The sequence below is a fragment of the Pan troglodytes genome, chromosome 4, assembly GCF_028858775.2.
Source record: "Pan troglodytes isolate AG18354 chromosome 4, NHGRI_mPanTro3-v2.0_pri, whole genome shotgun sequence".
NCBI lineage: Eukaryota > Metazoa > Chordata > Mammalia > Primates > Hominidae > Pan > Pan troglodytes.
Window position 1 is genome coordinate 173,353,846 of NC_072402.2, and position 15,663 is coordinate 173,369,508.

At 47.1% G+C, this 15,663-nt stretch overlaps 1 protein-coding gene and 1 non-coding gene across 4 annotated transcripts in view; both read left to right on the forward strand.

Moving 5' to 3' along the window:
• HRH2 (histamine receptor H2) overlaps window positions 1-14,701 on the forward strand; it is a 52,675-nt gene extending 37,974 nt beyond the window's left edge. For all 3 annotated transcript variants that reach the window (XR_010156807.1, XM_009450086.4, XM_009450087.5), the window contains one exon: window positions 11,735-14,701. Coding sequence is in view for 2 of the 3 variants with exons in the window: in XM_009450086.4 (XP_009448361.1) it covers window positions 11,735-11,927 (193 nt within the window). In the remaining variant the exon portion in view is untranslated. The remainder of the gene's footprint in view (window positions 1-11,734) is intronic.
• LOC112209291 (U6 spliceosomal RNA) lies at window positions 7,849-7,955 on the forward strand. Its single transcript, XR_002944040.1, has one exon. It is a non-coding gene; the product is annotated as a U6 spliceosomal RNA (small nuclear RNA).
• Window positions 14,702-15,663: the final 962 nt, after the last annotated feature.

Here is a 15,663-nt window from a genome sequence, read left to right on the forward strand (position 1 = left end):
GTAGACCTCAAGGAGAAGGGGCCACCAGCATTTAAGGATGGGCCAGGGAACAAGGAAGAGGGGAGAGGAGTCTTCGAAGGGGCTGAGGAGGAACCATCTGAGAGGTGCCCAGGTCCAAGGCCTGAGCCAGTCAGAGGCTACAGAGGCAGTAAAGGTCTCAAACCAAAGAAACTGGCACGGCGATTCAGGGGCTACACCCAAGACACAGCGCTCAACAGCCCAAGTGATTCCCAGCTCTGCCAGGCACTGCCAAATGCCCAGGGGCAAACAGCAGGCCTCTTTGAACCTCAGTTTCCCCATCTATGAAATGGGCATGACACTTTGCCTGCCTCACAGGGCTGGGATGTAATGAGGGATGGTGACTGACATTGAGAATCACCTGTGTGTGAGCCACCGTTGGCATGAGTGGGCAGGGGCCTGGGAGTTTCCTTCAGTTTGAAAAAAACATTTCACAGTTTTGAGGAGAGGGTACGTCAAGTCAGCCCATCTCAAAGTGGCAGTTATTGAAAAGTTCGAGCAGCAGGGCAGGGTGAACACAGTCCAGGACTTGGGAGACCTGAGTGTGACCCCGATTCTGGAGCAGTGTGGGCCAACTCTGGGCCCCCTCTGAGCTCCGCCTTGTGCCTTATAAGGCAGGGAGCCCCCCACTTTGCCGTGGGGCCACCCTGGACTTCTCAAGGTTCCACCACTCACTGTGAGTCCCGGGCAAGTGACTGAAGTTCTTTGGGCCAAGACTCCCTCATCTGTTAGAGAGAAGAACAGGGTAAATATCTGTCATATCGATCATGTGGAGGTTGTAAAAGTTAAGTGACAGTGTGGATGTTAAGGGCCTCCTCCATGCACACTCTTGCGGTTTTATTGCCAGCAATCCTAGGTCAGCAGCAGGAAGTGGATGGCAGGGGGGTGGGGGAGGGGCTCCGCAGGAAGTAGGGCTCCCACACCAGCAGCAGGAAGTGGATGGCAGGGGGGTGGGGGAGGGGCTCCGCAGGAAGTAGGGCTCCCACACCTTTACTTCTTCCGTGGGACCTGCTGCAACACACTCAGCGCCGCCTACTGGCTGTGTGGCCCCCTTGCTGGCTCTTCTAATCTCTCCTGTGCCTTAACTTCCCCTTCTATAAGACGGGGAGAATCTCAGCACCTGCCCCATGGGGTTGGGGTGAGAAGGAACTGAGTTAAGACATAGAAAATGCTAGAGCCGGGCCGCAGTGCAGCAGGAGCTCAGCGGATGGTGGCCTCCCGTGGTAGCTCTTAGGGCTCAGCACAGGGTTTGCACCTAGCGGAGGTGGCAGGATCCCGGTCCCTCTGCTCACCAGCTGTGTGACCTCAGTCAGGGCGCTCAACCCCAGGGAAGGCCAGTCCCCTCTTCTGTTAAGTCCCCCGCTGGCATGACTGCTGGTGGGGGTGAGGCGTCCCAGGCTGAGCACACACTACATGCTCAAAGACAGTGCTGAGTCACACATTTTGCCTGAAGTTTTACCTTTAAAGAGGATGCCCATGAAAATTGCCCAGACCCACCCCCTGCAGCCTCCTCTCTCCCAGCAGTGAGTGAATATGCCTTGCCAGAGAGGCAAGCTCCCTTCCCCATTCCCCCGCTGGGGTATTCACCACCCCACACACTCACAGAATTTGAAGAAGAGCTGTCCGGGTCACAGACTTAGTCCAGTTGTTGTTCAATTCCTGACACTCCCCTGCTCTACAGCCTTCAGTGGCTCCCCAGTGCCTGCCAGATCACACACAAATTCCTCAATCAAGACCTTCATACTCCGACTACAGAATCCCTTTCTGCCTTTCTCATCTCTTCAGCCCCATGCTTCTTCCTCTTCAGCTGAGATAGGCCATTCCCTGTTCTCAGAGCATATCCCACAGCTCAGGCTGCTCTCTGCCTGAAGAGCCTTGCCCACCTCCCCAAACACCCCTCATGGCAACAGGCCCAACTCAAATGCCACCTGCTCCATGGAGCCTCTTGTGAACTCCAGAGCCAGAAATGGCCATACAATCTTGCTGGTGCACGCCCACCCACACTCACAGGCAACACACCCATGCACACTCAGGCACTGGAGCACACACACGCTCTTGCGTGCAAGCAGACGTGCCCCTGTGTGTAGTTTACACCTATGCATACACTGGCACAACGACCTGCACACGCTCGCTTACAGGCTCACGTTATGCACACATGCAGTTTTGTTTTTACACTGCAGCAATTAACCCAAACATTTTATCACCCTTAAGTTGCTGGAGACCAGCAGCCCTGCCCAGATCATCTCCGTGTCCCTCGTATTATCCGTCTGTGCCGTTTCGCCTAATCCATTTAGTCTGCCCCACAGGAAGCAGCATGTCACAGTGGGAGAGAAGCACGCTTTGAAGTCAGATAGCCCTGGGTTCAGATTTGAGCGTTGCTACTGTGTGACCTGGGGCAGCCCTTACCTACGTGGAGCCTCACGTTCATGGTCTGTTAAACGCACACACTTGTTCTCGCTTTATCGTGCCATTGAGACAGTTAAACAGAAAAAAAGATGCAAAACACCCAGCTCAGGCCCCAGAACACGAGCACTTAGTAAATGCTACTTCTTGCCAGTCGCTTATTCATTCACCAGCAAATCCAGGGATCCTGCTAGAGCCACAGCCAACCCCCTCCCTCTCACAGCCTCCCGGTCAGGTCCGAGGCTATAGCTCATGAGTGTTCAGGGATATGTGTCCCAGGAGCTCCCTTATCAAAATTCCCTTTATGGGCCTAAAGCTCCCAGACCCACACTTTCCCTTTGTCATGGAATAAATGTAAAAGGGGTTAAGGCCTGTGACTGACAACTGTTGATCTCAAGTAAGTCCCACGGGGTTCATTTCACCTCATTGGGTGCAAAAGCGAACCCAGAGTGTTTGCAAAGCTCTTGCTGGGAGTCTCCCCGGCCTGCTCAGCAACCTGCTCACGCTGCCTGTTAACACCGGATGAAGTGAGCCCTGCCTTGAAGGGACATCCCTGCCATTCGCACTGCCCCTCAGTCTCCTTCAAAGCAGACCCTGGGGGCAGGCAAACCCTCTGTGCTTACTTCCAGAAAACCAGGAGAAGGCCGTGAGAAAAGAATTCCTTTCATGGGCAGAGGGCTGAAGTGTGGTCATTTGGGCATATTGGGTAATGTTGGTTTGTGGCAGAAAACAAGGGGGAATGAAAAGAACACTGTGATTGGTCTCCAGGTGAATTTGTGTCCTGAAATTTCCACCATGGCGTATTTTAAAACAACCAAAAAATAAGTATGGCCTAGAGAAAAGGGTCGCCTCCAATTTTAGCAATAGCCTAAGGCAATGAGAAAGACCCCTGTGAGGTGGGTTGTGGCTGGCCCCAAGGGCAGGAGCCATCCCCTCTCTTCCCCAACCTCCTCCGCTTCCATTTCCTCTTAAAGGAGAGACCTGCCAGTTCCCAGGATGCAGGTGAAACTGACCCTCTCGTCTGGGGTTTCTTGTGTGTTGTTCAGTACAGGATCAGCCCAGAGCCTCAGCACCCAGTCCCTCTACTGTCGGTTTTTTGTTTTTGTTTTTGTTTTGTTTGTTTGTTTGAGACAGAGTCTCACTCTGTCGCCCAGGCTGGAGTGCAGTGGCGTGACCTCGGCTCACTGCAAGCTCAGCCTCCTGGGTTCACGCCATTCTTCTGCCTCAGCCTCCCGAGTAGCTGGGACTACAGGCGCCCACCACCACAGCCGGCTAATTTTTTGTATGTTTAGTAGAGACGGGGTTTCACCGTGTTAGCCGGAATGGTCTTGACCTCCTGACCTCGTGATCCGCCCGCCTCGGCCTCCCAAAGTGCTGGGATTAGAGGCGTGATCTACTGTCAGTTTTTAGGGACCCTCAGGGACAAAGCATTTACAAAGGAAGAGAAAGAGAAGGAGGATTCCCTGAAATTTCAAAACATTCCACTTCTCCCATCTCATCTCATGGCTCTGACAGCCTCTTCTTCAGGACTGTCCCTGTTGTACAGATGTGGAGAGGGACTGAAGAATGGAGAGAGACGGAGTTGTGTGAGACCCAGCAGCAGGGGATGAGGAAGGCTCAGACAGAACACGGAACTCCTGGTTCCAAATCTCACACCTCCTCCCATTCACTCCTAGCATGCAGTTGCTGCTCAGATATTTGTTGAAGTGGTAAACCTCCCTCACTGTCTCCCTCAAGGGTTCCTGCCCACAAGGCTCTTACAGGCTGGCGGTGAGAAGGTAGATGGTGAAATAAAGCCAGAAAGTGGGTACCGGCTACCGGAGACAGCAGGGGAGAAGCTGAACTGCCTCTGACCATCTGTGAATTTGGGAAGTTAGAAGACAGGAGAATCACTATCCAAAACACACATGAACACCTACTATAAACTTGGACAAGGTAGATGATGAAAGATCCAATGCCTGCCTTTATGACACTCCTGTTTAGTCCAGGAGACAGACAAGTAAGCTGACACCTAACCCAAGGACATAAGTGCCTCGGCAAAGGGGCTGCAGGAGCCAGGAGGGAACCAGTAATTCTGGGAGACCTCAGAGACAGCTGCCCAGAGGAGATGATACTGAACAGAATATTGAAACAGGAGAAATTGGCCAGGCACAGTGGCTCAAGCCTGTAATCCCAGCACTTTGGGAGGCCGAGGCAGACAGATCACAAGGTCAGTTCGAGACCAGCCTGACCAACATGGTGAAACCCCGTCTCTACTAAAAATAATAAAAAAAATTAGCCAGGCCTGGTGGCATGCACCTGTAATCCCAGCTACTCAGGAGGCTGAGGGAGGAGAATTGCTTGAACCCGGGAGGCGAAGGTTGCAGTGAGCTGAGATCGTGCCACTGCACTCCAGCCTGGGCGACAGAGCAAGACTCTGTCTCAACAAAAAGAAAAGAAAAGAAAAACAGGATAAATTGACCAGCAAAGAAGAAAATACAGGAATTTAAAGCAGTGGGAATAACAAAAATCTGTGCAAAAGCACAGATGCAAGAAATAGCAGGATGACACGTACAGATGGTGGTTCTGTCTGATCATTTGTAGGATAAGCAGTGGAGGGAAATGGGAAGGGGCACTGGCATTCATCATCCGTTGTCCTCACATTAGCCCTGTGAGGTCGCTATTATTAACTCATTTCACAGATGAGGAAACCGAGGCTCAGAGCGGGGCTGAGCAAAGCTACCCAAGCAGCTCTGAAACCGGGTCCTGTCCCCTGGTGGCTGAACATATTATAACACAGTCCATGTAAAAAACAAGAGATTCAGATTCAAATGACATTTATTTAGGAATATGATTAGTCTGAACTCTCTTAACTGCAAGTAGCAGAAACCCAGTTAAAAGAGGATGGGGTCTGGGAGATAGCTAACTGACTCATAGAACTGAAGAGACTAAGAGTAACTTCAAGCATGGTCGGACCCAAGGGCTCAAATGTCCTCAGGAATTTGTCTTTCTCCAACTTTCAACTCGGCTTCCCGCTCGGATTGCCGCTGTAATCCTCAGCCGGAGTCTTCCCATAGAGCCACCAGCAGGACCAAGCCTCTATCTTAACATCTTTGCAGACCCAAGGGAAAAGTATGTCCCTTTCCTACTATTCTAACAAAAAGCTCCAGGCTTTGGTTTCATTGGATTGGGTCCCTCAACCAACTGTCACGTGCCCAACCCTGAAGCCAGGGCAAAGGGAAATAGGTCAACTCCACCTAATCTACAAGGACAAAAAGTGGGGAAGGTCGAATTCTGAAGAAGAATCAAGGTGCTGTTAGCATGAGAAGGGGAACTGAGGATGGAAATGTGAAAACGAGGTGTTTCTCACAAACACTTACTGCTCGGCAGATATCGCGTTATACACACCTAGAACCCCGTTAACATCTGCTAAAATAGCTTCCGGTGTTCTGGCTCAGGGCAAAGACGGGCCGTGGGACCGTGAAGGGGGTTGGAGAAGATTAAACCTACTAGAATCTCTGCAAGTGGTAGGTTGGTGCAAAAGTAATTGCGGCTTTTGCCATTAAGGGTAATCTGTACTAGAGTCTACACAGCATGGGAACCCCAGCTTGGTGTCTCATCCCAGCTTATGCACAGCATGGGGGGCAAGTAAGAGAGAGAGGGGCTCCTGCCACTGGGCTTTTTAAAGCTAAATATGCATGTCAAAATGCCTCGGATAATCACTTAAAAAACAGAAGGTAGAGATTCCATATGGTATGGAGGAAAGAGAATGAGAAAAAAATCAACTTAAAACAAGAAAAGAGGGGGGAAATTTAGAAAAAAATGGGACAAATTTAAAGCACAAAAACAGATGGAAGAAATGAATGAAAATAAATCAGTAATTACAGTGAATATAAATGGAATAAATTGGCCAATTAAAAAAATACAAAGATTGTCAGGCTTGGTTTTTTAAATCCAAACAAATGTTTTTACAAGAGACTTAAAATATAAAGAACATAATTTTTGAAAGCATAGGAAGGAAAAAAAAGATATACTCAGCAAATACTAACTGAAAGAAATCTGAGTAGCTATAAGCAAAAAGTATACCATCTTTTTTTTTTTTTTTTTTTGAGACGGAGTCTCGCTCTGTCGCCCAGGCTGGAGCGCAGTGACGCGATCTCGGCTCACTGAAAGCTCCGCCTCCCGGGATCACGCCATTCTCCTGCCTCAGCCTCCTGAGTAGCTAGGACTGACTACAGGCACCCGCCACCACGCCCGGCTAATTTTTTTTTTTTTTTTTTTTTTTTTTTTGTATTTTTAGTAGAGACGGGGTTTCACCATGTTAGCCAGGATGGTCTGGATCTCCTGACCTCAGATCCGCCCACCTCGGCCTCCCAAAGTGCTGGGATTACAGGCGTGAGCCACTGCGCCCAACCAAATATACCATCTTTAAAGATAAATATGATCACCATATTTTGATAAACAGTTCAGTTCACCAGAAAGATAAATTTTAAATTTGCATGTACCAAATAACCCTGCTTCAAAAATATGTAAAGTTGACAGAACTACAAAGAGAAATTAACAAATAATCATTACAGCAGAAAATGTATAATATACCTCTATCAAAATTTAAAGACGAAGCATGTAAAAAATTAGTAATTAATATTTGGGAAACACAAAGCGCTTAGGACACTGTCTCTAATAACTAGAGAATACCTATTCCTTTCAGGCACACATGGAATATTTAAAAAGCTGACCATGTGTTAGGTTAAGAAGTATGTATCAGCATATTTCAAGGCACTGAATATGCTTCATACAGAACAATTATCTGACTACACCAAAATTAAATAATAAGAAAACTCTTACATAGTTGTAAACATTTTTTAATAGATCATGGGATGAAGAAAAAGTAATTATGGATGTTAGAAAACATTTTAAAATAAACGACAATGAAAATACTGCACATCAAAGCTTATATAGGATGCCACTAAAACGCTACTCAAAAGGAAATATATAGCCATAATGGCTCATATTTTTAAAAGCAAATTTGAAATTTAATGATTTAAACAGCCAATTTAGGAAGTTAAAAAGAACAACAAAATAAACTCAAAGATAATTAAAGAAAGGAAACAGTAGAGACAAAGGAAGAAATTAATGAAACAGAAGACAAAGATTTAATAATGAGAAGAGCAACAAAACCAAACTTTAGTACTTTAAAAAGTTCTGGCAAAACTTGTTAAGATAACAGAATAAACAACATAAGTAAAGACTATGAATAATAAAGGGGAGATATTAATATAGATGTTGCAGAGATCAAAAAAGATAATAAGAACATTATGATCAATTTTATGCCCAAAACAAGAAAAAACTAAGGTGAAGTGAATAAGTAAACAGAACTTGCCAAAACTGACTTGGGAAGAAATAGAAAACCTGAATTGCCATATAACCATTAAAAATAAATAAAATGGCAGGCTCACTTTGGCAGCTCATACACTAAAACTGGAGCCATACAGAAAAGATTAGCATGGCTCCTGTGCAAGTATGACATGCAAATTCATGAGAATTCCATATTTTAAAAATAAATACATAATATGAATAAAACACCAATAGTATTTGCTTTTGCAAATGAGTTCTACCAGACACTCAAAGAAAAGAGATCACTGTGCAGTCCTATACAAACTCTCTCAGAGGAGAGAAAAAGAGAGAAACTCTCCTATTTATTTTATGAGAGCAGATTCAAAAATAAGTATCACAAAGGAAATTACAAGCTAATCAGAAACATGAACATACTTACAAAAATTTCAGAGCATTAGAAAACATAATCATGCAATATTTTAAAAGAAAAATATAATTCCTCATGACCAAGTTAGATTTATACAGAAATAGAAGGTTGCTTTAATATTAGAAATGTTACTAATGTAATTCAGCTCATCAACAAATTAAAGAAGAAAAAACTCTGTGAATATTATATCAATAGAAGCAGAAAAAAAAAACACTGAGTAAGTTTAAGCATTTATTCACGATTTGAAACACAAAACAAAATCTCTGAGCACATTCTGAATGGAAGGAGACTTCCTTAACCTGAGGAAATACTAACAAACCACTTCTAAAATAAGGAGCAGAGCCGGCCATCACACTTCTATTCAACATATTACCGGAGATCAGTCCAGTAAGACAAGAAAAATAAATTTAAAAAAATAAGAAGGGGGAGAAAACAAAACTATTACTATTCACAGCTAATAACCACCCTCTATACAGAAACCAAAAAGTATCTACAAATTGTTGACATGAATAAGAAAGTTGAGCAGCATTGCCAGACATAAAATCAACGTACATTGTCAACTTTTGAAAACTACCACTTATAAGAACAATCAGAAAATTAGACATTGAAGAAGAGCTAAATAAATCTTTCAATGATTATATACTTTTCTTCATAAAAATCTAGTATGTCTTTTGTTAGATGAGTACCTGGGTGCCTTGTGATTTTGGTTGTTGTTGTAAGTGTGGTATCCTTTTATAAATTGCATTTTCTTGCTACCTCTTTCTGATACATAGAGAATTGGACTCCATATGTGCAACTGAATTTTGTATACTGATCTTATGTGCAATACCCTTGTTATACCCTAACATTAATTCAAATGACTCATAGATCCTGGAGGAAAAGACTCAATATTATAAAGATGTTTCTCCTTGCCAAATTAATCTGTATGTTCAGAACAATTCCCATTAATCCAAACAGTGTTCTCATAGAAATGGACAAGCTGATTCTAAAATCTGTATGGTTGAGAATAGGCTCAGGAATAGCCAAGTCTTTTCCAAACAGGAAAAAAATAAGATATAGCAATTAAGTCCTTGGTGGTAATGCTGCAAGAATAGACAAATAGACCAGTGGGAAAGGATAGAGAATTCAACTAGCACTCAAATACCTATACACCGGGGGACAGGTCCAGTGAAGTCCTGAGCAGCATTTCTTGTAATGGTAAAAAACTTGAAACAATCCAGATGTCCTTCAACAGATAAATGCATAAATAAATTGAAGTCTCTTCATACAATGAAATACCTTTTTTTAAAAATTATGGCCCATTTTAAACATATACATGGTAAGTCTCCCTGAACCCATCACACAGGTGTAAATAGTTATCAACTTATGCCCAATCTTTTGTTTGTTTGTTTGTTTGTTTTTTAACTGCTTCTTATGGAGCAGGACTACCTACCCCCACAGGTAGTGTGCCCAGAGTAGACTTTTTTTTTTTTTTGAGACAGGGTCTCACTTTGTCCCCCAGGCTGGAGTGCAGTGGCACAATCTCAGCTCACTGCAGCCTCAGCCTCCCAGGTTCAAGCGTTCCTCCTGCTTCAGCCTCCCAAGTAGCTGGGACTATAGGTGCATGCCACCAGGCCCGGCTAATTTTTGTATTTTTTTTGTAAAGACAAGGTTTCACCATGTTGCCCAGGTTTTGCCATGTTGCCCAGTCTGGTCTCAAACTCCTGAGCTCAAGTGATTGGCCTGCCTTGGCCTCCCAAAGTGCTAGGGTTACAGGCATGAACCACTGCACCTGGCCCTGAAGTACTTTAAAACTGTGAAAATGAGCTACAGCTATACCTATCAACAATATAATGTTAAACAATAACAAAAGGTTAGCTACAGAGAAAAGATCATAAAACACGATTTTATATACCTACAAGTGAAATACAGGCAGAACAACATGATAGATTGTTTAGGGATACAGAAATATTTGCTGAAAGAAATCAGGGGCTGGAAAAGTTCAGTTTCCTAATCTGACAGGTGGTTCCACTGGTATTCTTTTCAATAGTCCTTAAGCCATGTATATGTGTTTTATATAGCGTCTCTTTGGATGCTTAATGCATTTCATTTAAAAATATTTAATGAGTAAATTGACATGTAACAAAGAGATATGACTGAATAGAGGAAGAATTGAGATGTTTATTTTCTTTTTAGTTAATCTCTATGGTCTGAATTTGTTACTATGAACATGCGGTATTTCCAAAATAGCATTATTTTAAGGGATTTTTAGGCCCCTTAGAAGAAGGGAGGTGGTTATTTCCTAGCCTAGAGCTAGCTGTTCTTTGATAATTTCACCGAGTGCAATGAGAGTTGCCTTCTCAGAGCCACAGGCTGCATCTGGAATGTTAATGCAAGGGCAAATACCTGCCTGCTTGGTCAAATATGTACACTGCTAACATGGTAAAGGACGCCCACAGGCTCTGAAATGCCAGAGGGATGACCTTGAGGCCCAGGTGCAGGTGGGGTGTTCAGGGAGGAAGGGCCACACCCAGGCCTTCTGCAATGGCCTGGCCGGCACATGCCCTCACATGGAAGGAAGCGCAGATGTCAGCTATGTCCTTGTTCACAAAGCTTTACAAAGTCAGGCCTCCAAACCCACAGCTATCATCAGGTGGACGCTAAAGGCATGACGGTTCCCTTCCCTCTCTCTATGTGGAAGGGAGAGGGAGCAGTACGCTTGATTCCCTTGGTGGCCGAGGTGTTCACAGCTGATTTGAATGCCAGATGGAGTAACTCAGACTTCTCCCAAACTTCTTCCCCAACTCAGGGCATGCTGCAGATGCTCAGGAATCATCTCACTAAGATTCGGAAATGGCACACTTTGACGGGGCTCCTACCACCAGACAGCCTGTGTGTGCTTGCTTTTTATATGTATTCTCTAACACTGAATTCTTTCAGGAGTAGGAAAAGTGAGGGCTGTGTGCAGTGGCTCATGCCTGTCATCCCAGCACTTTGGGAGGCTGAGGCAGGAGGATCACTTGAGCCCAGGAGTTCAAGACCAGCCCAGGAAACAGAGTGACAACCCACCTCTATGAAAAAGGCAATTTTAAAAAACTAGCCAGGCATAGTGGCACGCACCTATAGTGTCAGCTACTCGGGAGGCTGAGGTGGGAGGATCCCTTGAGCCCAGGAGTTAGAGGTTGCAGTGGGCTATGATCACGCCACTGCCCTCCAGCCTGGGCAACAGAACAAGACCCTGTCTCAAAAAACACAAACACAAAAACAAAACAAAAATCATGAATTGGATATTTTTATCTTCATTTGAAGTCCAGAGACACTAAGTAAATTGAACACAGGCACACAACATGTTAGAAACAGAGTTAGGATTTGAAAGCAAGTCTCCTGAATACTCCTTCTTGTGGGTTGAGGGAAGAAGTCTTTGTTGCCTATAGGCTTCTCTGGGTGGCAAAGGGCGGTTCCCCTCCCCTCCCCACCCCATCCCACCCTCCCCAGGCCCTGGCTTAGTAGAAGCAAAATTGAGAGGCTAAACCTGGTCTGCCCCCGCCTTGCTCTGTGGCCACCTCAGCCTGGCATGTGCTTGTGTCTCCTCAGGAAGCCAGCACTGTCCTGCACTACGTGCTCCAGCAACCTCCTGAGCTGCTGCAAGAGCCTGTGGGGGCTCAGGTTCCTTCAGAGACACATGGGAGGCCCCTCGGAGGAGCTATCGGGGGAGCCACTGTCTGAGGAGCCACAGAAGAGACCTCCCCAGAAAGCGGTGAGGACGCTGCCCTCTGAGGCTGTCTAGACCTAGCCCCAGGACACTGAGGATACCGCTCCCGGTCCCCAAGATGTGACTCCTGGAGCTCCTAAGGACCCAGTCTCCAAAGCCACCAAGGACTCACCCTGGACTGAATCTGGGGGCTCCCAGAACACACAGCTGGGTGTGGGGTCCTCAGGCCTAGGGCGGAACAGCCTATTCTGTGCTCAGCATTCCCAGACAGGCACGCAAGACTCCTCTGGGCCCGAGTGGGCTGAATCCCATGGGTTCAAAGCTCACGTTGGTGCTGGCCCTGGGAGTCATGAGCAGAGACGGTGGGACAGATGGGGATGCGTGCACATGTGTGTGCATGGGTGCATACGTGTAGGAACGTGCATGACCTCTGAGCAAGGCAGAGGGTATTGAAGAAAGCATTGGCCTCTCACTCCCTCATGGGTTCTGCAGGATGAAGGAAAGGAAAGGAAAAGACAGAGAAAGGAAGGAAATAGCTTTTCATGAGCACCTACTGTGTACCAGGTGCTTCCCTGGCATGAGCTCTCATAACCCTTATAGCAACATGAGTTTAGAGCAAGAATCACACCCCGACTTTAGAGATGGAAACTGAGGCTCAGAGAAGTAAGGGACCTGCCCAAGGCCACTCAGCATCTAGAAAGTGTGCCTAGCACATAGGAGGCACACAAAAATATTTGTTGAATGGGTGAATGAATGAGAGAACGGGTGAAAAGCCAGGCCTCAAGCCCACACTACTGACACTGCACTACACCGCCTCTCAGGAGAGAAGGCAAATATTTCCTTGACTCAGCCACCTTCCTCCTAGCAAGGCTTAGACCCCCAGGCTCTGGGGGTCCCTTCCTGCTACAGTATGACCCTCTCTGGTGCTTGTCATCAAGAAGTGGTATGCGGTGGACTTGCTGGAGAGAGTGTCTGCAGCCAGGCATCATGGAGGGAGGGATGGAGCTTGAGGGACTGTAATGGTTGTGAATGGGGGAGTTGGCCCCCAGCACTCTCTGGTGGCTGTATGACCTTGGGCACGTCTCCTGACCACTCTAAGCAGCTTTTGATTCCCCTGTCCAAGAGGGTAGGCCCCCTGTTCCTATTTACAGGATCCATAAAGAGACTCAAAGAGGTAGGGTAGTGCCAGCCCCAGAGAGAGGGGGCTGTGGAGGGACTTCTACCCCCAGGGCTTCTCAGTGGCATCTCCTGGCTGGCCCCTGACACTCAATCTTCCTTGGTTTCCAAGATGCTTCATGATCTTCCCCCTCCCTAACATCCCCGACCTCCCTTTTCTGTCCCTTTTGCAACTCATTGTCCTCTACCTGCCATCAGATGTGGCTGTTCCTCAGTCTCAGTCCGGAGTCCTCTCTTCTCACTCAGCATCTCTCCTCCTGTGACCTCGTCTGCACCCACAACTCCAGTTACAAGGCACGAGGTTTGGTTATGAAATCACTCACAGATTTATAACTGCAGGCTTGGCTCCTTCCGGGAGCTTGAGACCCACTGCCGCCTCCGCAACACCTCCACCTGGGAGTTTCAGAGGCGCTCTCCCTCAGCGTGTCTGCAGCTGCGTGCCTGCCTTCTCCCTGCACCTGCTCTGCTCCCCAGGTCCCTTTCTCAGACCAAAGCCTGCCTGGGCTTCACAGGCTGAGGGTCCACCTTGCCACCTCCCTTTGCCTCAGTCCTCATGGAGCCCTGGCTCCACCGTCTGCTGGCTTCTCCCCATCTACTCTGTGTCACTCCATCCGACCACCATTGTCTCCATCAGGACAGTTGGAACACCTCTTCTCAGCACTCTCGCCCCCACCCAGTCCACCCCCTAGCCGACAGCCAGAGTGGGCCATGCCAGATGCAACCCAGGTCATGCCACACAGGTAGATAAAACCATCTTCAGCCCAGCCCTCCGGCCCTGTGTGCAGGGACCCTGCCGGGCCCTCTCCAGCCTCCCCCTGCCCCCTGCGCCAGGCCTCCTCCGTCACTTCACTCTGGCCCTGCTGTTCTTTTCCTTTTAGTTTGATTAACTCACTCTGCCCATTCCATGCTCAAAGCTGTTTCCATGAGGAAAGGCTCCTCCTGCTCATTTTAGTGCCCTGAAATGTCACTTCCTTGAGGAAGTCTTCCTTGACCCTCCACACCAAACCAGGCCCCTGCCACATCCCTCAGAGCTCTCCTTGGAAGGCACGGGCATGGCTGTTTGCGTGATTCCTTGAACGTTGTCTGTCTCTCCTCCTCACCAGGCTGTGGGTCCTGTCTGTTTCTGGTGACCGTTGTCTGTCTAACCCCTAGAGGAGAGTTTGTCACATGGTAGGAGCTTAATAAATATGTGTTGGATGAATGATCAGAGAAAAGAGAGTGCAGAGAGTGGCCAAAACAGATGCTTTCAGCAGTGTATCTGCCAATAAACCTAAAGGCATGATTTGCCCTGGTGATCCCCCCAGAGGTGCTTAGTCTCTTGGCTGAATTCCTTCTGGAATCCCCAGAATCCCCTCCTTGGAAGTTTTCCCAGGAGTCTGAGGCAGGCAGGTCTCTCAGTCATGGCCACATGACCTCAAGTGAAAACAAACCAGTCTGGCTGTTCACAGACTCAGCTGGTCAGAGCTCTGGCCCAAGGGGCCCACGCACCACCCGCCACTGCAGAAGACGCCTCCACGTCTGTCTCTGGGCTGCCTCCACCTTCTGCAGGCCTCCTGGAGCCTCTGCTGGCTGCAGAAGTGGGGTGCATGCTGCCTGGAGGAGGAACATCTGTGGTGGGACCCCAAATCCATGTTTGTGTTACCATCGTGTTCCAATAAAACTATTGAAACAGATGCTGCCTCACGGTTTTATTTTTTAACTTCCTGGTGAGGAAATGCTTCCCAAACTTCATCATACGGTGTCTTGATTTAGAAAAAGAGTCATGATAAAATGCTGGGGTAAAGGCCAAATTAAAAATTGCCTCAAAAAGTAAAGACGTTTTCCAGAAGCTAGTTTCATCTTAAAGAGCCACACCAGAAATGAGGGAAGGGCTGATCAGAAGGACCTGGAGACCCAGGTAGTTGGGAGGAGCTTGGTAAGTGTTCCTGGAGTGGAATAATTCTGAAACTGTCAGATGCAAAGACACCTTTTTTACGTGGGAGAAACAGGTATCTTTAAAATAGAAAACTTGCCAATCAAACAAGCCCACAATAGAGAGTGGGTGGATGAGGCACAAGTAAAAACCAGGTCAAGAGAAAATGCACGGATTTTGTGCAAGGAATGAATCCCAGAGCTACCAACAAAAGGGTTTTGAGGAGGAAGGAAGGGGGCAGGCCGGAGTTGAGGATGATGTTTGATCACCGCAATGTCAGCCGTGAGCCGTGCTCCCTGGCATGGTAGGAGGAAGCTAGAGGTTGTGAAATTCTGAGCTTCCAACCCTCCAGAAGAACCCACTAAGACACACCTTGACAAATTTTCACAAGAAGCAGAGAAGAGATTGTGTGTAAATCAAAGCTTACAGGAACTGCTCGGCTGAAAATGAGTTTAATATATATTTCAGGGGAGAAAAGACAAAGCTGGAAGACTTGGGAAAGGTGAAGGTAGTAAATTGGGTTGGCAGATGATGCTAAGCAGTCCTGAACTGAACTGCTAACCCCTGAGCAACAGCCACGGGGGTGATGAATATCGGGGCTCTTTACAGTCAAGCAGCCAGGACTGGGGCCTGGGAACTTCAATGTCCAGAATCCTGTGCCAGCAGGCTCAGATGCCACCAGTGGGAATCGGAGAAGCAAAAACTGTGATCGTTAACTAGGCA